At 49.3% G+C, this 24,173-nt stretch overlaps 1 protein-coding gene across 1 annotated transcript; it reads right to left on the reverse strand.

The window, feature by feature from the left end:
* Window positions 1-8,303: 8,303 nt before the first annotated feature.
* LOC120928393 (erythroid membrane-associated protein-like) lies at window positions 8,304-19,241 on the reverse strand. The gene is made up of 5 exons (XM_040339491.1): window positions 19,087-19,241; window positions 18,810-18,923; window positions 15,473-15,802; window positions 10,523-10,801; window positions 8,304-8,440 (listed from the first exon to the last, which is right to left on the reverse strand). The coding sequence occupies exons 1-5, from the start codon at window positions 19,130-19,132 to the stop codon at window positions 8,304-8,306; spliced, it is 906 nt and encodes a 301-aa protein (XP_040195425.1). The 5' UTR covers window positions 19,133-19,241.
* Window positions 19,242-24,173: the final 4,932 nt, after the last annotated feature.

The raw sequence follows: 24,173 nt of genomic DNA on the forward strand, positions 1-24,173 counted from the left end.
ACCATTATTCCATACATGTAGTACCCCCTTTTCCAGTGGAGATACAGTGCATGTAATCTTTTGGCTCTGTGCCCCCCCCCCCCCCTCCAGCACTGCACTTACCTAAAACAATCAAGCCAGCCTGCCTCTCCTGTGTATCCATCACTCTCAGTGCCATCATGGGGCCCCCAATTTCGGGGCAGCGTGGGCTTAAAGCGGTGGTTCCCCCTTAAAAACAACTTTTTTTTATTCCACTGGCCCCCCACATTACAATCGAATTAAGGCTATTATTTTTTTTTGTCTGCTGTACATACCTTGATACAGCATCTTCACCCGTGCATCCGGGTTGCGAGTCCCGCGGGAGTGGGCGTTCCTCGCATGTGTTTGATTGACGTTTTTCGGAAAAACGAGCTCCCCCCTGTCGCGTAAGCCGCGTCACGGTTGGCGAAAGGAGCCGAACGGCGAGTCGGCGCTATACTGCGCATGCGCATCGCCGTTCGGCTCCTTTCGCCAATCGTGACGCGGCTTACGCGACAGGGGGGAGCTCGTTTTTCCGAAAAACGTCAATCAAACACATGCGAGGAACGCCCACTCCCGCGGGACTCGCAACCCGGATGCACGGGTGAAGATGCTGTATCAAGGTATGTACAGCAGACAAAAAAAAATAATAGCCTTAATTCGATTGTAATGTGGGGGGCCAGTGGAATAATAAAAAGTTGTTTTTAAGGGGGAACCACCGCTTTAAGGACCAGCTTCTTTGAGGAAAGTGTAGGGGCCCCCCCCATGCAGCTGGGGGCCCCTGGGCAGTGCCCGGGTGTGCCCTCTCATTAAGACAGCCTGACCCCCCCCCCCCTTGTCAGAGGGTTTCACCGTGATCATGGAGTTGGATGACAGAGATTTAAGGGCATCGTTTTTGGAGAGATTGTGACCATTGTGGTTAACTTTGAGTTTTTTTTATTTCATTGCATGTTAGTTTAATAAACGCCAGAACATTAGAGTTGGTATTTAATGCTGGAAATATATCAGATTTTTTCTTATTACATAACCTCGTTGGATGAGTAACCTGTTCGATTTGGTCAAAACACTGGAGCAAGTGTGTCAGATCAATACGATCAATCAGATCGGGAGGATTATTTTCTTCTAACAAGGCAATGAGCGAACCTATGCCTTGTAATTCTTGAGATTCAAAACAGGGATTGGTGGGTCCCTCTTTTGAATACATTTGTTTAACCACTTCAGTCCCAGACCATTTGGCTGCCAAATGACCAGGCCACTTTTTGCGATTCGGCACTGCGTTGCTTTAACTGACAATTGCACGGTTGAGCGACGTGGCACAAATAGAGCTTTCTTTTGGTGGTATTTGATCACCTCTGCGGTTTTTATTTTTAGCGCTATAAACAAAAATAGAACGACAATTTTGAAAAACAAAGCAATATTTTTTACTTTTTGCTATAATAAATATCCCCCAAAAATATATACGTAGAGCCTATGTACCTTACAGTACTGGTGCTAGTGAAATTTAAAGTGGTTGTAAAGGTAAATCCTATGCATTAAGGTGAAAAAACATCCGACGGTACCGCCCCCCCGAACCCCCGTTTTACTTACCTCACCCCTCGAAAGTCCCGCGCGCGTCCTTGTGATCCTCTTCGGTTCCCAGCCTGGCCGTTGATTCGCTAAGCTGGACGGATTGATAGCAGCACAGCCATTGGCTGGCGCTGCTGTCAATCACATCCGATGATGCGGCGTGCCGGGGGCGGGGCTGAGTGATACAGTCGGCGGCTTTTCTCGCCGCTGTATCACAGGAGCGCGCCCACAAAAGCTTTCCACCATGCTCGCTCACTCGCATAAAGGTGGAAATCTTTTGCCAGGAGGAGCCGAGACAGCCGCCGAGGGACCCCAGAAGACAGGATTTGGGGACACTCTGTGCAAAACGAGCTGCACAATGGAGGTAAGTATAACATGTTTGTTAGGGTTGTCCCGATACCACTTTTTTGACACCGAGTACGAGTACCGATACTTTTTTTTGAGTGTAGATGGGCAGACTGGGAGAGTGTAGATGGGCAGACTGGGAGAGTGTGGCTGGGCAGACTGGGAGAGTGTAGATGGGCAGACTGGGAGAGTGTGGCTGGGCAGACTGGGAGAGTGTAGATGGGCAGACTGGGAGAGTGTAGATGGGCAGACTGGGAGAGTGTAGATGGGCAGACTGGGAGAGTGTGGCTGGGCAGACTGGGAGAGTGTGGCTGGGCAGACTGGGAGAGTGTAGATGGGCAGACTGGGAGAGTGTAGATGGGCAGACTGGGAGAGTGTGGCTGGGCAGACTGGGAGAGTGTAGATGGGCAGACTGGGAGAGTGTAGATGGGCAGACTGGGAGAGTGTAGATGGGCAGACTGGGAGAGTGTAGATGGGCAGACTGGGAGAGTGTGGCTGGGCAGACTGGGAGAGTGTGGCTGGGCAGACTGGGAGAGTGTGGCTGGGCAGACTGGGAGAGTGTGGCTGGGCAGACTGGGAGAGTGTAGATGGGCAGACTGGGAGAGTGTGGCAGGGCAGACTGGGAGAGTGTGGCTGGGCAGACTGGGAGAGTGTGGCTGGGCAGACTGGGAGAGTGTAGATGGGCAGACTGGGAGAGTGTAGATGGGCAGACTGGGAGAGTGTAGATGGGCAGACTGGGAGAGTGTAGATGGGCAGACTGGGAGAGTGTGGCTGGGCAGACTGGGAGAGTGTGGCTGGGCAGACTGGGAGAGTGTGGCTGGGCAGACTGGGAGAGTGTGGCTGGGCAGACTGGGAGAGTGTGGATGGGCAGACTGGGAGAGTGTAGATGGGCAGACTGGGAGAGTGTAGATGGGCAGACTGGGAGAGTGTAGATGGGCAGACTGGGAGAGTGTGGCAGGGCAGACTGGGAGAGTGTAGATGGGCAGACTGGGAGAGTGTAGATGGTCAGACTGGGAGAGTGTAGATGGGCAGACTGGGAGAGTGTGGCTGGGCAGACTGGGAGAGTGTGGCTGGGCAGACTGGGAGAGTGTGGCTGGGCAGACTGGGAGAGTGTAGATGGGCAGACTGGGAGAGTGTAGATGGGCAGACTGGGAGAGTGTAGATGGGCAGACTGGGAGAGTGTAGATGGGCAGACTGGGAGAGTGTGGCTGGGCAGACTGGGAGAGTGTAGATGGGCAGACTGGGAGAGTGTAGATGGGCAGACTGGGAGAGTGTGGCAGGGCAGACTGGGAGAGTGTAGATGGGCAGACTGGGAGAGTGTGGCTGGGCAGACTGGGAGAGTGTAGATGGGCAGACTGGGAGAGTGTGGCTGGGCAGACTGGGAGAGTGTGGCTGGGCAGACTGGGAGAGTGTGGCTGGGCAGACTGGGAGAGTGTAGATGGGCAGACTGGGAGAGTGTAGATGGGCAGACTGGGAGAGTGTAGATGGGCAGACTGGGAGAGTGTGGCTGGGCAGACTGGGAGAGTGTGGCTGGGCAGACTGGGAGAGTGTGGCTGGGCAGACTGGGAGAGTGTGGCTGGGCAGACTGGGAGAGTGTAGATGGGCAGACTGGGAGAGTGTAGATGGGCAGACTGGGAGAGTGTAGATGGGCAGACTGGGAGAGTGTGGCAGGGCAGACTGGGAGAGTGTGGCTGGGCAGACTGGGAGAGTGTGGCTGGGCAGACTGGGAGAGTGTAGATGGGCAGACTGGGAGAGTGTAGATGGGCAGACTGGGAGAGTGTAGATGGGCAGACTGGGAGAGTGTGGCAGGGCAGACTGGGAGAGTGTGGCTGGGCAGACTGGGAGAGTGTGGCTGGGCAGACTGGGAGAGTGTAGATGGGCAGACTGGGAGAGTGTAGATGGGCAGACTGGGAGAGTGTGGCTGGGCAGACTGGGAGAGTGTAGATGGGCAGACTGGGAGAGTGTAGATGGGCAGACTGGGAGAGTGTAGATGGGCAGACTGGGAGAGTGTGGCAGGGCAGACTGGGAGAGTGTGGCTGGGCAGACTGGGAGAGTGTGGCTGGGCAGACTGGGAGAGTGTAGATGGGCAGACTGGGAGAGTGTAGATGGGCAGACTGGGAGAGTGTAGATGGGCAGACTGGGAGAGTGTGGCTGGGCAGACTGGGAGAGTGTGGCTGGGCAGACTGGGAGAGTGTGGCTGGGCAGACTGGGAGAGTGTAGATGGGCAGACTGGGAGAGTGTAGATGGGCAGACTGGGAGAGTGTGGCTGGGCAGACTGGGAGAGTGTAGATGGGCAGACTGGGAGAGTGTGGCTGGGCAGACTGGGAGAGTGTAGATGGGCAGACTGGGAGAGTGTGGCTGGGCAGACTGGGAGAGTGTGGCTGGGCAGACTGGGAGAGTGTAGATGGGCAGACTGGGAGAGTGTAGATGGGCAGACTGGGAGAGTGTGGCTGGGCAGACTGGGAGAGTGTAGATGGGCAGACTGGGAGAGTGTGGCTGGGCAGACTGGGAGAGTGTAGATGGGCAGACTGGGAGAGTGTGGCTGGGCAGACTGGGAGAGTGTGGCTGGGCAGACTGGGAGAGTGTAGATGGGCAGACTGGGAGAGTGTAGATGGGCAGACTGGGAGAGTGTGGCTGGGCAGACTGGGAGAGTGTAGATGGGCAGACTGGGAGAGTGTGGCTGGGCAGACTGGGAGAGTGTGGCTGGGCAGACTGGGAGAGTGTAGATGGGCAGACTGGGAGAGTGTAGATGGGCAGACTGGGAGAGTGTGGCTGGGCAGACTGGGAGAGTGTAGATGGGCAGACTGGGAGAGTGTGGCTGGGCAGACTAGTAACTGAGAGAAAAAAAAAAAAAAAAAAAAAGGGAGGGCTGATAAAGTGGGGAGGGGAGTCACAATTCTGGCTACTGCTCTCTATTCAAATTAAACAAAACAAAATGTATGGCTGCTACTTAAATAAACATGATTGAACATATTCAGCTGGTGCAAACACCCAGTGTATGTTTCCCACCAAAAATAAGTATACAATATATGTGCTGCTGTGTCAAATTCTAATTACATAGTTTTAAATAACAAAACGACTGGCAAAGAAAAGTGAATCTAATCTGATCACACACTGACCTGCTGCAGTGGTGCTGGCCGTGTGTCTGTGCCTCTGCTTGCTGGAGAGGGGGGAGAGGAGGGGGCTCCACCAGGCTAAGTACGGACACACAGGGGATGGGGAGAAGCCTCACTGTGTGCAGAGCCATGCAGCTGCCAGGGAAAAGTTAGATCTGTGCGGGGGTCACACTCCTGCTCACTGGACAGAAATAGCAGAGCAGAGCTGAATGTGAGAGCTGCACACGGCAGCACACGGCAGAAGACAGTGGAATGGGGGGAGCTGGGCTTGCTTACCTCTGCAGGAAGTTTCCACAGACATGCTGTCCCGAGCCTGCTGATAGCTGGTGAGAGGGGAGGAGGAGGTGGGGAGAGAAGGACACGTGATTGGTTGTTAAGGAAGCGGTCGGCCCCGTTCCTTAAAGCGGGAGTTCACCCATTTAAAAAAAAAAAAAAAATCTCCCCTTAGCTTCCTGCTCGTTCGGTCTAGGGGAATCGGCTATTTATATTAAAATATGATCAGTACTTACCCGTTTTCGAGCTGCATCTTCTTCCGTCGCTTCCGGGTATGGTCTTCGGGAGCGGGCGTTCCTTCTTGATTGACAGTCTTCCGAGAGGCTTCCGACGGTCGCATCCATCGCGTCACTCGTAGCCGAAAGAAGCCGAACGTCGGTGCGGCTCTATACTGCGCCTGCGCACCGACGTTCGGCTTCTTTCGGAAAATCGTGACGCGATGGATGCGACCGTCGGAAGCCTCTCGGAAACCTGTCAATCAAGAAGGAACGCCCATTCCCGAAGCCCATACCCGGAAGCGACGGAGAAGATGCATCTCATAAACGGGTAAGTACTGCACATATTTTAAAATAAATAGCCGATTCCCCTAGACAAAACGAGCAGGAATCTAAGGGGGAAAAGTGCCCTCTAAGGGTGAACCCCCGCTTTAACAACCAGTAATTGGCAGCATTTTTTTCTTTACTTTTCAGCTGTTGGCAGGGAATTCCTGCTGACAGCTGAAAGTACAGAGCCCGAAGGTATCGGTTTTTGGTATCGGGGCATTTGCACGAGTACAGATACTCTTGCAAATGCTTAGTATCGGCACCGATACCGATACCAGTATCGGTATCGGGACAACCCTAATGTTTGTTATTAAAAAAAAAAAAAAAAACATTTTTGCCTTTAGTGTTCCTTTAAGGGTAGATCAGAGTGTAGTTAAACTCTGATCCAGATTGTTGGTAGCAAAATGCTGTCTCTGTCTCAGCTGGGCTGTGCTGTGAGTCCATTCTGCTGTACTGGGGTGTTCTTCCAGCCCCGGTGCTGCAGGTGGCAGCAGTGGAGATGAGGTTTGGGTGCTCTTTCCAGCAGCCAATCACCAATGTCCTCACTGTGCATGCTGGGGAGGGGTTTTTATGGGACAGATGCCATTGATTCTGGGTATTCTTCATCCAGTGTGGCACCCACCTTTAGGGTGGCCACATCACGGTGCCCCAACGTTATGGCCTACATGACCGGGACATGCGGTTCCCAATCTGAAGATCCTAAGCTGTGTGCTGTTCGGTGGGGAGCCTGAGGAGCGCCATTGAGAGGCTGGCGGTCCAAAAGGGCCTGGACAAACCACCGGGGATCGAGGTATCCGGACACCGAGGGATTGATCACCTGTCAGTCGGTACCTGGGCATCAAGTTGAAGGAGATCCAGACATAAATCGAATAAGGAGGCATATCTCCAATAATCCAACCCAGAGGGCACCTGTGGCAGAGGTATCTTCTGAGGCTCAATGAGAGGGGTCGGTGGCAGAGACTTTTCCTAAAGTTACAGTTCACCAAGGAGGGTCTGTGGCAGAGACTAATTCCAAAAATTGTCTGAGTGACACTCCGGCTGCCAGGTCAGTCAGAGAGGCCAGTCCGGGTACACTAAACCCACCCTGGCGGGAGTGGTGAAGAGAAGTGTTACGTTTGGGAGCAGGCATAGGCGTGCGCACAGGGTGTGCCAGGTGTGCCCAGGCACACCCTAATCACCCTGTGCAAAACAGATCCCCCTACTGACCTGGCTCTCCCTCCTTCCCCCCACAGCACTGCCATCTTCCCTCCTTTCCCACCGGTTGTTACTGTGGATGTTTTAGGCTGAGTGGGGGAAGGGGTCAGTAAATATGCCATTTACTGGCCCCTTCCCTTTCTAAATGAACATTGTGAGTGATCTGTAGAGTGTGACTGGCAGTGAACGGGTTAACCACTAGGGGGCTAGGAAGGGGTTACGTGTGTCCTAGGGAGTGATTCTAAATGTTAGGGGGTGTGGTTTACTGTGACACATCACTGATCGCTGCTCCTGATGAGAGGGAGCAGACAATCGGTGTTGTGTCACTAGGCAGAACGGGAAGATGCCTTGTTTACACTGGCCTCTCCCCGTTCTGCAGCTCTGTGACCCGATCGCGGGACACTGGTGGACATCGAGGTTGCGGGTCCCGCGGGTTAGGGTGACCACATTTTTAAACTACTATTCAGGGACACCCCCCCTTTCCAAAAATCAGCTTGTGCTGTAACGAATCACAGCACAGTGATTGGACACAAGAGGCAGGATTTATGATTTCTCCAATCACAAGCAGGATGCGGGGCTTGTGGTCCTCCAGGCATTCCCGGCCAGGGCAAGTACTGTCAGTGAGTAAAGCAGTGGTGTGGCAGTCTTTTTTTGGGGGCATTAGATTGGCCCAGGGAGTGGCTGCGTCATTTTCATTAGGGGACACTGTATTGTCCTGGAATGAAGGTGCCCGGGACAGACCTTCAAAATGCGGGACACTCATGGGCAATCCGGGACACGTGGTCACCCTACCGCAGGCACGGTCACGGAGCTCGCGACTGGGGAAATTCAAAGTGACGTATATATACATCACTGCGCAGCCGTGCCATTCTGCTAGCGTATATCGGCATGAGCCGGTCGTCAACCGGTTAAGGATTTGTTTCCTGGCAAATAATTGAAGATCTTTGATGTCTTCGAATTTGTCGAGATCATTGCTGGGACAGAAACTTAGACCACGTGCTGGAACCTGTGATTCCATGGGTGTTAAAGTGTGTGTTGATATGTTAAGCTGAGCATCAGGTAAAGAGTTTGGCATGGGGGTAATTGTTGGTGTAGGATCTGAAGTTTGTTCAGTATCCAATCCAAGGGAATCCAATCATGAAAGTATTGTGGATGTATGTGCACCCATGAGGTGTGCATTGTGTTTGAGGGCCAAGTTGGCCAAAGTATTTTTTAGCAGAAAGGGTGGCAGAAGTGAAAGACGGAGAGACCAAACCACATTGAGTGTTACCTAACACTGTGTGAGGATTCCTATCAGGATCGCCAGAAATAGCTTGTTCAGTGTGCTTTTTATTGGAGTTTTTGTGAGTCCCACCACCCGGTGACTTCCTTCTGGATTTGCATGGTTTCTTAAATCTGGATGTTCCTCTAGAAGAAATGGAAAAGGAAGACATGGATGAAGCATCAAATAAACCTTGTTCCTTATTATTTGGTCTTGTCCTATAATTGGATCTAGTCCTAGGATCTATATCAGTGGTTCTCAACCTGGGGGTCGGGACCCCCTCGGGGGTCGAATGATGATTTGCCAGGGGTCCCCAAATCCTTGGCTGTTCCTGAAGCCCACACCGCTCTCCCAGCCATTTTGTGGCCACCCAGCAGGGCTCTCCCTGAAGCCTGTGGCTGCCCAGCTGGGCTGTCCTGGAGCCCGCAGCCGCTACCTCAGCCTCTTCGCAGCCACCCATTTAGTTCACTGCATGGCTGGGGGGCCAGAGACTAGAGCTCAGCTGACTGGTGAGGAATGTGAAGTGGGGGGGGGCTGGAGGAGACCCTGTCTCCTAATTTCGGCATAGGTGTCACTGCTACTAGACACCACAAAGTCTGTGACACAGTGAGTAACACTACCTGTGATTGGAGTTGCCATTAAAAGTCCCCACTACAGTTCCCAGATCCGCAGATGACCTTTATCAAGAGCACCTAAGTTGGCTGATCAGAACTCCCCCCAGCATTGCCACTCATCCTACCCCCCACCAAGGAGCAAGAGAAGGAATAAAAACAGAGAATACATGGAAGGAAAAGAGGGGGGGGGGAACTAAGAAAAAGGGAGAGAAAGAACAATAAAGATGGCTGAAGAGGGATGGGGAAAACAAAAATAAATTAATTTGAATTGACAGGGATAAAAGGGAAAGAAAGGAGAACAAATAAATAGTTGTACATCCTAAAATGTACCTTAAAGCGGAGTTCCGGCCACAATTTAACTTTTTAAATATAAATACCCCGGTAATACACAAGCTTAATGTATTCTAGTAAAGTTAGTCTGTAAACTAAGGTCCGTTTTGTTAGGTTGTTACAGCATTTAGACACTTTATAAAATAGAAATTGACTGGGGCCATCTTAAGTGTGTGCATCATGAAGCCAGACTGTATGACTTCCTGGATTTCAGCCTTGCAAATCTCGCACATGCTCAGTGCTGCACAAACAGTGTCAGATCAGGTTTCAGCATCTGTGCTGTCCAAGTCACATGATTCTTTGAGACTGGGGAATGCACAGACTCCTGGAAAGTTACACCCACTACATTCCCAGGAGTCTGTGCGGTGTAGGTTAGGAAGCATTAAGCACCTAGGTGCAGGAAGTGGGAAGATTAACTATTCTGCCTAGCAACAACACTTTGAAGGCATCTAAAAAAAAAAAAAATTCGTAAAGGACTAATGACATTTTTTTAAAACTACTGATGTAATGTTATATTTATGGGTGGAACTCCACTTTAAGGGATTTGAATACTGTACGGGTGGAAGGGATTCAGGAAGCACAATATGTCCGTGGGTTTAGGGGCGCAAATTACTTGGCTTGCCTTGGGTGCTGACAACCCACGCTACGAAAATAATTTTACTGTTAGGGGTCCCCACAACTTGGGAAATTTTATCAAGGGGTCACGGCACTAGAAGGGTTGAGAACCACTGATCTATTTGATTCCAACTATATGCTTTATTTTCTTGAAAAGTAGTCTCTAAGGAACTTTTTCTCCTCAGTAGTCAACATATCATGAATATAATGTTCTAGATCAGGGGTCTCCAAACTTTTCACTTCAAGGGCCAGATTGTACATTTTACACAAATTTGCGGGCCGAAAAAAATCTGTTATTTTTAAATTAATAATTTATTCCCTCCCTCAGAGCCCCCTTGCACACATTTATATCCCCTTAGAGCCCCCCATGCACATTTATGTCCTCATCACAACCCCCATGTACAAAACATGAATCTTTACAACCCCTTTAAGTAGTTGGGCACCAGGTGTACAGGGGGGCAAGACGGGCCCTCTGGAGCATGGGTCGGGGCACATTGTGACCCCTGTACGTACGCCACTGAATGCATATATGAGGACTATTGCCATTAAAGCCCACCTGCCAAGAGGCCACTGATATTCGTACATCCATTGGAAACTGGTTAATGAGGGAAGAGCCACAGAAGGTCAATTTAAAGCAGATTAAGCTTCACCTTTAGGTGATGAGAATACCTGATCTCACAATACGGGTCGTTGTGTGTAGTGTCCCCTCTCCGACTTGACAGAAGTAAGTCTCATTTATTTCATCATCATATCTGAGCACAGATTCCACCTTCTTCAGCCCATCGGCCTCGTCAGTAATATGATGGGTTTCATACTTGGTCAGGGTTGTGTTTTTCACATCGTACCACCTGACCCATGGATCCCGGAACATCCCGATGGTGATACACGTCAGACGCTTCTTCCCATCCACAGCAGACAGAGTGCCGACCTGGCTGTGTACATTTAACCCTGATAATAAAACACAAATTACAGAATCTTACAAACATTTACTGTGACAGACCCAACCGGGACAGAGGCTTATGGAGGGGCTGCAGGGTAGCCTCCTGCCTACAGACTATGGGCCCTGGCTTTTGAGGGGGCTCTATTCTTGGGGGGGGGGTGCCTGGGGGACCCATGGAGTGGTCGTGCTTTGGATTCTGGTCCATGCCTCCCCGAAACACAAAGACTCTGGGAACCTAGTACCTGGATACAGATTAGGGGCCTTTGTGCCCAAACCGGCAATGACTGCTTCACCTCCTCCTAGACTGTGGGACTCAGAGCAGATGTTAATATAATCAGCTCATAACAACCTGATGCTGGGGTCTCCTGATATAATCTGTTTACTAAGGTGTCTTTCTCTCATGGTATAATTCCCCCACTGTGTGCCTCCTAGGTGTGAATTTCCATTGTTAATTGAGTCCCCTATTGTTTCTGTATGTCTGCTAATACTTTTGGAGATTTACAGCCCTAGATCTTCTTACTGGGGAACTGGTGCCAAATGGTCTGGGTGGGCACTGAGTCACCTGGGCTTGTCTAGGTGACTAGTTAGCTTACTGTTTAATAGATATGTGCATTCCCGTTCGTACGAATGTTATTTTCGTACGAAAATGTTCATTTTCGTACCCGCAGAATAATGTGTACATACGAAAAAAATAAAGCACCAAAATACGAAAACGACAGGATTACGAATGAGCTGCATAACGAACAACCGCAAATACGAACGAACGATCTGACGAAAATACGACAAAACGAAAACGGCAAAAGAACAAAAATTACATCTATAACAAAAGATTTGCATTCTGTATCCTGTTTGAATCCCCTCTCTGTTCGCACCCTCAGTCGTATGCTCACACGACATCCACAACAAAAGACCCGCACCCTGTATTTTGAATTCCTTTTTTCTGTTTGTATTTTGGATTCAACAGAATGCAAATCTTTTGCCACAGATGTCACACGAACACACGACCAAAAACACCAAAAGAAAAAGGATTCAAAATACAGAATGCAAATCTTTTATTATAGATGTCATTTTTGTTTTTTTGAATGGGCAGTGAGTGTAGTTAGTGAAGCAGTTTCTCTTTTGTGCTGAGTAGTACAGTAAAGCCAAATAAACTTTTCTGTGGATTTTCATCTGAAGGGAGATCAGTTGGCCAGACTTTTGAACCCAAAAATGGTTTTCTGATGGAGTTTAAAAACAAACAAATTTTCTGAGAACGAACGGAAAACGATCGTTTTTATGTTTGTTGTTAAAAAAGTCTGACCAAGTGTATGGGGCTTAACAATCGTTAATATGGATGAGCCGCGTGTTGAAAGTGCCGCGAATCCCGCGATATATTTACGAAAGTACAAAATGACGAAAATCCTTTTTCTGTTCGTATCTTCAGTCGCATGCCCACATGACATCCACAACAAATTGTCATAGATGTCACACGAACACACGACCGAAAACACAAACAGAAAAAGGAATCCAAAACACAGAATGCAAATCATTGACGAAAATTCACGAAAATTATTGTCTAACAAGTAACGAACATGAATTAAACAGAATAACGAACCATCCCGCATGTACGAAAATAAAACGGTAACGAAAATACAAAACGATCGGAATACGAAAAAATTGCGTCGTACGAAAAACGAACGGGAACGAACAGGAAAATGGGCGTCTTACGAAAAACGAACGGAAATGAACCTACGGAACGATACGAAACAGAACAAAAAAAAACGTGTGCACATGTCTACTGTTTAATTAGATTAGTGTTTTATGTTTATGTTAGCTGTTCCTTAGCTATGTTAATTATCTTACTGTTTAGAATTTGCATAACATGATCAAGCTCTTATCTGATTTTGTGTGGTTTATATATTGTGCGTGAGTTTACAAAAAAAATCAGGTCCAGTTTATACCTATGCAAGTGTCTTCTAGTCCTTGGCGGCAATATTCAGCTATAATACCTTTCTCCCTGGTTCCAGACTGGAGGAAGCTGTATACTGGTGGAAGCACCCAAGAAGGGTGCCAAGAGGTCTGACCTATATACAATGTATTTTTTTTTTAGTTTGGATGGGGATCAGGGTGGTTTAGAACCCAGTGGTGGCCTGTAATGCAGGACGCAGGGGCATGGCCCCCTTATCCACATGCAGGCTGTCGGACGCATGGATTCCAATGTTTTTTTTTTGGTCTTTGGAGCACATGATTAGAGCCAGGCGCTCTACACCCCAAGCCCACCCAGTTGTGTGACAATAGAGAATGAATATTCGCTATTGTCTTCCTGATTCTCCTCCCGGGCAATCAGGAAGTGGGTCCTGAGACCTGTCATGTGATTGGCTGAAAGGAGAAGCGATCCTATTGGCTGAGAAGGGAGGAGGATGGAGGAGACGCGAGGCAAAGGCCACCGTGATGCCGAGGAGGAGATGCAGGGGAAGCAACCATCCGTCGCCCAGAGAAAGTGCTGCCTGATAGATGAGATAAGTGCGGGGCTGGTTACCGAGCGACCAATGAGGGGGGGGGGTAGGTGGGTGACCAGACCGACCGGGGCTGTGGGTGCATTGTTTGCCGCCCCCCCCCCCCCAAAAAAAATATACCACCAGCTACCACTGTTAGAACCCCTGTTAGGTTTTTATTGCTGTCTGTGTTCCCACTGAGGAGATTCCCATGGCTTTCCCTTTATTTGTCCTGATGACCATCTTCAGAATTTTTTTATTTTTTTTGTTAGGTTGTTGTTACTGACATCAGATGCAGAAGATGAAGTTTGCTCCTAACTTCCTGTAGTGAGCCGACAACAGCATACTGACATCACAAATAGCACTTTCAACCTAACCTAATTCTTCCATTCTGGAGTACAGGACACCCCTCCCACCCTGTTATGGAGATGAGGAGGGGGAGGAGTTCAAGAGATAAGAAGGAGGGGTTATAAAGTTAAGGAGATGGGGAGGTGCTCTATAGTCCATGTAGGCTCTAGGATTATACCACCTATTCTTGCACAGTCCATGGCTCTAGAAGACCTAGCAGCTCTGTCAGACCTCAGATAGAGTCTGCACCCTACAGTGGTGGTACAGGGGCTGAGAAATGCTTTCTTAGTCTCACATGAGCTAAAGAGAAGCTTAGGAGAACCCTGCTGCGTCTGGCAAGTGTTTCAATAAAAGGGGATTCTAGGGGATTGCTGGTTGGGAGTTTTGGGAGGAGTTTTCTGGGGAGGGGGGGATGTTTGGTGGGAGGAAGTTGGTTGCCAGTAGGAAGATTACCTGGGGGAGAGGGGATTTTTGCTGGTGGAGAGGTTGGCTGGGTGCGGGGGGGGGGGGGGGGGGGGGGGATTGAATGGGGTGTCATATGTAGCATTAGAGTAAAAACTGCACCACTTCCCTGCACTCCAAAAACGTAAAAAGAAGATATGGACAGCCGCACACCAAAAAAACGTAAAAAGGTAGCCTTTTAATTAGGGTTGTCCCGATACCAGTATTATCGGGACCGATACCGAGTATTAGCGGGAGTACTCGTACTCCCGCTAATACCGCCGATGCTAAAATAGAATACTTCCCCCATTCCGGCCGCCCCCCCGCCACCACCACCGCCGCCGACGCCACCACCGCCGCCGACGCCACCACCGCGGCTGCCACGTTAATCACCGCGGCGCGGGGAACATTTCAGACAGCTTTCGTTTGAATAGCTGTTTTCCCCGCCGCGCATAGACACTCCCCCTTGGACGGATCTGTCCAATCGCGAGCAAGGGGGAGTGTCTCTATACACAGCGTGGCAGGGAAAACAGCTGTTCAAACGAAAGCTGTCTGAAATGTTCCCCGCGCCGCTGTGATTAACGTGGCAGTGGCGGCGGCGGCATCATAACAGGTAAGGGGGACATTGCTGGATATACTGGGGACATTGCTGGATATACTGGGGACATTGCTGGATATACTGGGGACAATGCTGGATATACTGGGGACATTGCTGGATATACTGGGGACATTGCTGGATATATGGGGGACAATGCTGGATATGGGGGGACATGGCTGGATATGTGGGGGACATGGCTGGTTATATGGGGGACATGGCTGCAATATGTTTGGGGACATGGCTGCATATGTTTGGGGACATGGCTGCATTTGTGGGGGGACATGGCTGCATATGTGGGGGGACATGGCTGCATATGTGGGGGACATGGCTGCATATGTTTGGGGACATGGCTGCATTTGTGGGGGGACATGGCTGCATATGTGGGGGGACATGGCTGCATATGTGGGGGGACATGGCTGCATATGTGGGGGGACATGGCTGCATTTGGGGACACATTTAAAAAAAAGTATTGGTATTTGGTATCGGCGAGTACATAAAAAAAAGTATCGGTACTTGTACTCAGTCCTAAAAAAGTGGTATCGGGACAACCCTACTTTTAATGGTAAAGGGAAAAAAACAGCAAGCAGTGGGGTATATAGTTGACGCGTTTCGCACTGTGCTTAGTCATAGCTAAAAACTCCAGGAGAACCGTTTACATTGATTGGATTTTTAACAAACTTTATTCTCGTCTTGTCTTCCAGATATGACGCACATTTGATTTCCCTGAAACCAATGTCTCATGCGACCCTCAACTCCATCAAGACATAAGATGAGGCCTCAAAAAATATAAAATGTTGTCACAGAAAATAACAACTTACCGCTTATCGATAATTCTACTTTCTTTCCGTCCACGTTCAAAGTATTAGCCGCCTGGCAGTAATAAGTCCCCACATCAGCGAAGGTGACCCCCCTGAGTGTCAGGCCCAGGTCTCCTCGTGGAAATTCCGTGGAGAGTTCTGTACGTCCTTTATACCGAGGATCCTGTTCTAAGTTATGTTCCCGGCCCATCTTGAAGGAGTGGATGTACGATTTATTGTTTCCTTCTTCCTTCTTCCAGATCAATGTCAACTCCTCTGGTCCTCGTATAAAGGGGAATGAGCAGGGTAGCTGGACGGTGCCATAGAGGGAGGCGTTTACCGACACATCATCTGTAAGACAGAATACAAATACATTACCCACATGTACCACGTCCTTCTCATAGTAGTTCTTATCTCTTAGGGGCAGCCCAATCTCAGTGCTCTAATATGGTAAACGGAGCCGATCGGCGCTGTTCAGAGCCGTTTCAGAAATGCTTGGAAAGACACGGAACTACTCCGTTCCCAAGCCTTTCCAAGATTTGCCGAGGTCAGCCGAGCTGTCCTCGGGCCATTCCGGCTGTTTCCGAGGCTCTCCGGCGCCCCCACCTCTGGCCACATGCGGTATTGCATGCCATAGAAGTCAATGCAGAACAAATTATCTTAGTTTCCATTGACCTCAATGGGGAAACTCGCTTTGATATGCGAGTGCTTTGGATTACGAGCATTCTCCTGGAAAGGATTATGCTCGGAATCCGAGGTTCCACTGTATATATATATTGGGGTTGTCCCAATACCCCTTTTTTAAGACCGAGTACAAGTACCGATACTTTGTTTCAAGTACTCGCCGATACCGATTACAGATACTTTTTTTTAATGTCATGTGACAATTTGACTAATGGGCACTGTTAGTGCCAATCAGTGCCCGTCAATGCCACCTAACAGATGGATGGCACTTATGGGCACTGATAGGCGGCACTTATGGGCAGGGCCGTCTTAATAGCATCATGGGCCCCTGGGCAAAGTAATGCTCTGGGGCCCCTACAATGAAGACAGCGCAGGTAAACAGACCAGATATCCCCCCAGCACTCTGACCCCTCTACACCCCAGATATTCTCCCAGCACTCTGACCCCTCTACACCCCAGATATCCCCCCAGCACTCTGACCCCTCTACATCCCAGATATCTCCCCAGCACTCTGACCCCTCTATACCCCAGATATCCCGCACTCTGATCCCTCTACACACCAGATATCCCCCCCAGCACTCTGACCCCTCTACACCCCAGATATCCCCCAGCACTCTGACCCCTCTACACTCCAGATATCCCCCCAGCACTCTGATCCCTCTACACACCAGATATCCCCCCAGCACTCTGACCCCTCTACATCCCAGATATCCCCCCAGCACTCTGACCCCTCTACACACCAGATATCCCCCCCAGCACTCTGACCCCTCTACACCCCAGATATCCCCCAGCACTCTGACCCCTCTACACTCCAGATATCCCCCCAGCACTCTGATCCCTCTACACACCAGATATCCCCCCAGCACTCTGACCCCTCTACATCCCAGATATCTCCCCAGCACTCTGACCCCTCTATACCCCAGATATCCCGCACTCTGACCCCTCTACACCCCAGATATCCCCCCAGCACCCTTTCCCCTCTACACCCCAGATATCCCCCCAGCACTCTGACCCCTCTACACCCTGCTTTGGGGAAAGTACAGGGCCCCCCCATGCAGCTGGGGCCCCTGGGCAGTGCCCAGGTGTGCCCTCTCATTAAGACAGCCCTGCTTATGGGCACTGAAAGGCGGCACTGATAGATGGAACTGATGTCACTTATGGGCACTGAAATGCGGCACTGATTGGCAATTGCATAATAAATGACATGAATGATGAGAGAAAGGATTTTGCAATGCTATATGGCACATAGCATCCTTCCTTTCCTCTCATCATTCATCTCATTTAACTTCTAGTAAGTATGCTGTGACTACCATATTGGAACACCCTGCACTCGGCTGCAGTAATCCAGCAGCGGACATCTTGTTACACCCAGCCCAAACTATATGGGCTGGGTGTAACAAGATGTCCGCTGCTGGCATACTGCAGGCGAGTGCAGGGGGTACCAAGATGGCCGCCGTGATGTTTACACTCCTGACGGAGACACGGAACATCACTTCCTGTACAGAATGTGACAGCTCTAGTCCCCGTTTTGAAAGGAATATGCGGCGGTGCCATGGCCAGCTTACCCTCATGATCCATTGCTGCCAGACCGATCTCCGCTCCGCCTTCTCCCTCTGCCGACTTCCGGTTCCAGGTATTGGATCCGGCATCAGGAGCACTTCTGCGAATACAAGTACTCGCACAACCGCCCGGTATCGGTCCCGATACTAGTATACTATACTAGTATACTATACTATATATATATATATAAAAAGGGGGTTGGATCTCTGGGCCCCTGGGAACCCCTGGACCCCTAAAAAAAAAAAAAATGTTTTTTTTTATTTTTTTTAAAGGGGGTTGCCATCCGGGCCCCTTACAGGTGTACTGTCTGTACCCCCCTGATGGCGGCCCTGCCTGCTGGATCTGTGAGCAGAGACCGTGTGAATACTGTGACTTTGTACAACTTTATTTTCAAACTTATTGTTACTTTATCATATTCTGTTTGATATTCAGCAGCCATTTGGTAGGCTTAAGGCCGGGTACTAACGAGCAAACATGTACGATGAAACCGGTCCGTCGGACCGTTTTCACCGTACATGTCTGCCTGAGGGCTTCTGTACGATGGCTGTACTAACCATCGTACAGAAGTCCGCGCGTAAACAATACGCGGGGCGTGGCCGAGTCGTCGCCGCGACGATGACGCGGCGATGACACGGCGACGTGGGCGGGCCTGCCATTTAAATGCTTCCACGCATGCGTCGAACTCAGTCGACGCATGCGAGGGACGGCGGGCGCTCGGACATGTACGGTAGGTCTGTACTGACGACCGTACATGTCCGAGCGGGCAGGATTCCAGCGGACGGTTTTAAAACACGTCCAGGAATATTTGTCTGCTGGGAAAAGGCCCGGCGGGCAAATGTTTGCTGGAAATCTGCCCGCTCGCGCCTACACACGACCGAACATGTATGCTGAAACTGTCCCGCAGACCAGTTTCAGCATACATGTTTGGTCGTGTGTACGGGGCCTAAGATATACAGTATGCTTTGATGAAGGCTTCTTAGCCGAAACGCGTAAACTATAGCCTGTACCCATGTAAGCAATAAAGGACTTTTATTCAAGAGCATCCGAGGTGCTGGCCCTTTTTTACTCAAATACAGTATGGACCCTCAAGGAGCAGAACTTAGAACAATCTTACCGTCATCTTCATCATTGAACCAAAATAGTGGCTCTGTGGGCTCATCGTCTGTCAGTATCTCTGTGTCGCCATCCACGGAGGAGACGTTTGATGAGCGAGAGAAATCATTTTCTTCTGTCGATTAAAAAGACACAAGATTTCATTAAGGGCTCTTGCACACAGGACACAGTTTAAAAAAAAAAAAAAAACGCCAGCGCTACAGCAGCTGTTTGGCTGCGTTTTTACGTTCTTACGCCTTATTGCGCGCTTTCCCGCGTCTTACAAAATAACTATTTACCGGACAGTATGACACCGGGGAAGGCAAACAGAAAAATCCATGCCATCTAGAATGAAAAGAATGAGACAAATCACTTTAGAGATAATGAATTTACAACCTAGAAAACGTGACATCTATAAGACAACCTAACGTATATACTCGAGTATAATGCCGCGTGCACACGATCGGGTTCATCCGATGAAAACGATCTGATGGATTTTTCCATCAGATATCCGATGAAGCTGACTTTCATCAGTCATGCCTACACAACATCAGTTAAAAAAAACGATTGTGTCAGAACGCGGTGACGTAAAACAGGACGTGCACGTAAAGGACGTGCTGAGAAAAATGAAGTTCAATGCTTCCGAGCATGCGTCGACCTGATTCTGAGCATGCGTGGATTTTTAACCGATGAACCTACCCACAGACGATCGTTTTTTTAACCATCAGATAATTTTAGAACAAGTTCCTAGTTTTTTGACTGATAAAAAAACGATGGGGCCCACACGATCAGTTTGTCTGATTAAAACGGTCCATCAGATCGTGTGTACGCGGCATAAGCGTCATTTTACGCTGAAAATGCCCCCTTCGGCTTTTACTCGAGTCACCTTTTTGCGCCTGATCTCCCAGACGTTGGGGACCCGGTACTGAGTACCATGTAGCCCCACTCTTCCTCTACAAGTGTGTACAGTTTGTTGTCTGAGGGACCTACGGCCGGGGAGCACCTATTTCTCAAATCCGGGCACCCCTTCCATAGACTCCCATGTTAAACGGTCATTTCTCCTGTGACTTTGGGGACCTGATAATGGCCGGTCGTAGGTCCCCTAGACCCGGATATTGGCAAACGAGTAGCTCCATTTCTCCTCTACAAGTGTGCAAAGTTTGTTGTCCGGAGGACCTACGGACTGGGGAGCACCAATTTTTGAAAAGCCGGGCACCCCTTCCATAGACTCCCATGTTAAACGTCAGTCTAGTCATGGGCACAGTGAGGCATGGGCACAGTGAGGCATGGGCACAGTGAAGCATGGACATACTCAAGTATATACAGTCAATTCCTCTGATATAAACTGGCCATACAAGGTACAATGCACATCAATGGCCTGTCAGAAAGGATGCAAATTGAATGGATTGGCCATCATATTAGACACAGTATTATATATGGGTATAGGGTGAGGACACCACACCATCCTGCTTATATGAGCTTCTTGGGCATCAAATTCCAAAACCATGGCCATTAACCGCCTCCATACCGCGCCTATTCTAGCACTTCTCTCCTACATGAAAAAATAATCATTTTTTTGCTAGAAAATTACTCAGAACCCCCAAACATTTTATATATTTTTTAGCAGACACCCTAGGGAATAAAATGGCGGTCATTGCAACTTTTTATCTCGCACGGTATTTGCACAGTCATTTTTCCAATACCTTTTTTTTTGGGGGGAAAAAAAAAACGGTTTCATGAATTAAAAAATAACAAAACAGTAAAGTTAGCCCAACATTTTTGTATAATGTAAAATATGAAGTTGCGCCGAGTAAATAGATACCTAACATGTCACGCTTTAAAATTGCGCACACTCATGGAATGGCGCCAAACTTCAGTACTTAAAAATCTCCATAGGCATCGCTTAAATTTTACAGGTTATCAGTTTAGATTTACAGAGGAGGTCTAGTTCTAGAATTGTTGCTGGCACTCTAACGCACGCGGCGATACCTCACATATGTGGTTTAAATGGCGTTTACATATGTGGGCGGGACTTGCGTGTGTGTCTGCTTTTGAGCGTGAGCTACCGGGGACAGGGGCGTTTAAAATTATTTTTTTATTTTTATTTTTTTATTTTACTTATTTTTTTTATTTTTGCACTTTTTTTACATTTTTATTTTTTTGATTACTTTTATTCCTATTACAAGGAATGTAAACATCAGGAATAAATTGTGACAGGTCCTCTTTATGGAGAGAGGCGGGGTCAATAAGACCCCACATCTCTCCTCCAGGCTGGAAAGCATGAAATCGTGAAAAAACATTAATCGATCTCATGCCGACAGCGGCTTTGTTTACTTCTAGGTACCCGGGCGTGATGTCATAATCTTTTGACAATACAGAGCTCGATTCAGAAAGAATCTGCGCCGGCGTATCTTCTTTCTGTATTCAGAAAGCAAGATACGCCAAAATTAGGCTAAGATCCGACAGGCGCAAGTCTCTTACACAGTCGTATCTTAGGGTGCATATTTACGCTGGCCAATGGGGTGGCGCTTCTGTCGTTTTCGGCGTAGAATATGCAAATGACCTAGATACGCCGATTCACAAACGTACGTGCGCCCGGCGCTATTTTTTACGTCGTTTGCGTAAGGCTTTTTCCGGCGTAACGTTGCTCCTGCTATATGAGGAGCAACCAATGTTAAGTATGGACGTCGTTCCCGCATCGAATTTTTAATTTTTTTACGTCGTTTGCGTAAGTCGTTCGCGAATAGGGCTGACGTAATTTACGTTCACGTCGAAAGCAATGACGATTTGCAGCGGAATTTCGAGCATGCGCACTGGGATTCTTTCACGAACGGCGCATGCGCCGTTCGTAAAAAACGTAAGATACGCGGGGTCACCATTAATTTAAATAAAACACGCCCACGTCATCCCCATTTAAATTGGGCGGGCTTACGCCGGCCCACATACGTTACGCCGCCGTAACTTAGGGCGCAAGTTCTTTATGAATACGGAACTTGCGCCCTAATTTACGGAGATACGTTACGCCCGCACAAAATTACGCAGGGCTATCTGAATCTAGCCCACGGTGTATATATATCTATCCCTATTAAATGCTGAACAACTGAAACAAAGTAACAAATTAACAACAAAACTCCTGAATTCCTGACTGGGAGGCCATTAAAGTTCATGTGTGTGTAAAGACAGGCGTCCCAATACTTTTGGTAATATAGTGTAGATAGATACTGGGGTAGATTCAGGTACCGCTGCGCACTCCTTACAGAGGCGCAGCATCCCGTTTTTGCCCTGCGCCCCCGCAAATTACCTGCGCTACGCTTCATTCACGAAGCAGTAGCCACGTAATTTGAGTGGGCGCTCCTCAAAAATGCCCGGCGTAAGGGCGCCTAATGTAAATGATCCCGTAGGAGGCGGGAATCATTTAAATTAGGCGCGTTCCCGCGCCGAGCGTAGCGCGCATGCTCCGCCGGGAAACTTTCCCGACGTGCATTGCGGCAAATGACGTCGCAAGGACGTCATTTGCTTCAAAGTGAACGTGAATGGCGTCCAGCGCCATTCACGATTCACTTACGCAAACGACGTAAAATTTAAACCTCGCGACGCGGGAACGACGGGTATACGTAACATTGGCTGCCCCTGCTATTAGCATGAGCAGCCTTACGCAAAACCCGACATACGCAAATGACGTAAACTGCGTACGCAGGGCTCGCGTAACGTTGTGAATCGGCGTTAGTATGCAATTTGCATACTATACGCTGAGCACAACGGGAACGCCACCTAGCGGCCATCGCAAGAATGCAGCCTAAGATATGCGGGCATAAGAGCCTTATGCCACGCATATCTTAGGCTGCAGTCGGCGTAACGAGGTTCCTGAATCAGGAGCACTCGTAACGCCGGCGCAGGTGAGCAATTGCGCTGCGTAACTATGGTTACGCAGACGCAATTGCTCTTTGAATCTACCCCACTGTGTGTGTGTGTAGGGGGGGGGGGGGTTGCGCCATCATTTACAACACGTCTGGTAGGAACTTGAAGGGGGACCCGTGCAAAAACAACCCCCAAAAATTCATATCTGGTATGATATTAACGAGAGACCCGCCTCCTTTATGTAAATCAGCCGTCGCCACCCACCTGATTTGTCAGAGGAGGGGCTCCATAGTCCTCAGAGCTACACTAAGAACAATGTAATACAACGGAAACCTCAGATTACGAGGATAATCCGTTCCAGGAGGATGCTTGTAATCCAAAGCACTCGCATATCAAAGCGAGTTTCCCCATAGAAGTCAATAGAAACGAAGATAATTAGTTCTGCATTGGCTTCAATGAGATGCAATACTGCATGCGGCCAGAGGTGGGGGGGGCGCCGGAGAGCATCAGAGACACTCGGAAAGGACTGAAGACACCTCGGCTGAACTCGGAAAGGCTCAGGAACAGAGTATTCCCGAGATTTTCTGAGCATTTCCAAACAGTGCCAATTGGCTCCGATCGTTCGGCTCTGCTCGGCTCCAGCGCCCCCACCTCAGGCCAAACGCGGTACTGCACACTGCTTTGGCTTCTTTTTGCGAGGCAACACTCACAAACCGAGTCAGGATTTTAAAAAAAATACACAGAGCTCGTATTGTAAAACGCTCGTTATCCGCGTTACTCGCAATCCGAGGATCCACTGTATATATAAATCAACACGGGCTGAGAGCACAGGAAAGACATTGGCCCGGATTCAGGTAGATTTGCCCCTTATTTGCGGAGGCGCAGGGCAGCGTTTTTGCCCTGCACCCCCGCAAATTTACTGCGCTACCCGCGATTCACGGAGCAGTAGCTCTGTAAATTGCGTGTGCGCTGTGTAAACTTGCCCTGCGTAAGGGCGCCTAATGTAAATGATCCCGTAGGGGGCGGGAATCATTTAAATTAGGCGCGCTCCCGCGCCGAGCGTAGAGCGCATGCTCCGTCAGGAAACTTTCCCGACGTGCATTGCGGCAAATGACGTCGCAAGGACGTCATTTGCTTCAAAGTGAACGTGAATGGCGTCCAGCGCCATTCACGTTTCACTTACGCAAATTACGTAAAATTCGAACGTCGCGACGTGGGAACGACGGGTATCCTTAGCATTGGCTGCCCCTGCTATTAGAAGGGGCAGCCTTACTCTAAACACGCCGTACGGAAACAACGTAAATTGCGTACGCAGGGCTCACGCAACATTGTGAATCGGTGTTAGTATGCAATTTGCATACTATAAGCTGAGCACAACGGGAACGCCCCCTAGCGGCCATCGCAAGAATGCAGCCTAGATATGCGTGGCATAAGAGCCTTATGCCGCGCATATCTTAGGCCGCAGTCGGCGTAACGAGGTTCCTGAATCAGGAGCATTCGTAACGCCGGGGCAAGTAAGCAATTGCGC

The sequence above is a fragment of the Rana temporaria genome, chromosome 2 (genome assembly GCF_905171775.1).
Source record: "Rana temporaria chromosome 2, aRanTem1.1, whole genome shotgun sequence".
NCBI lineage: Eukaryota > Metazoa > Chordata > Amphibia > Anura > Ranidae > Rana > Rana temporaria.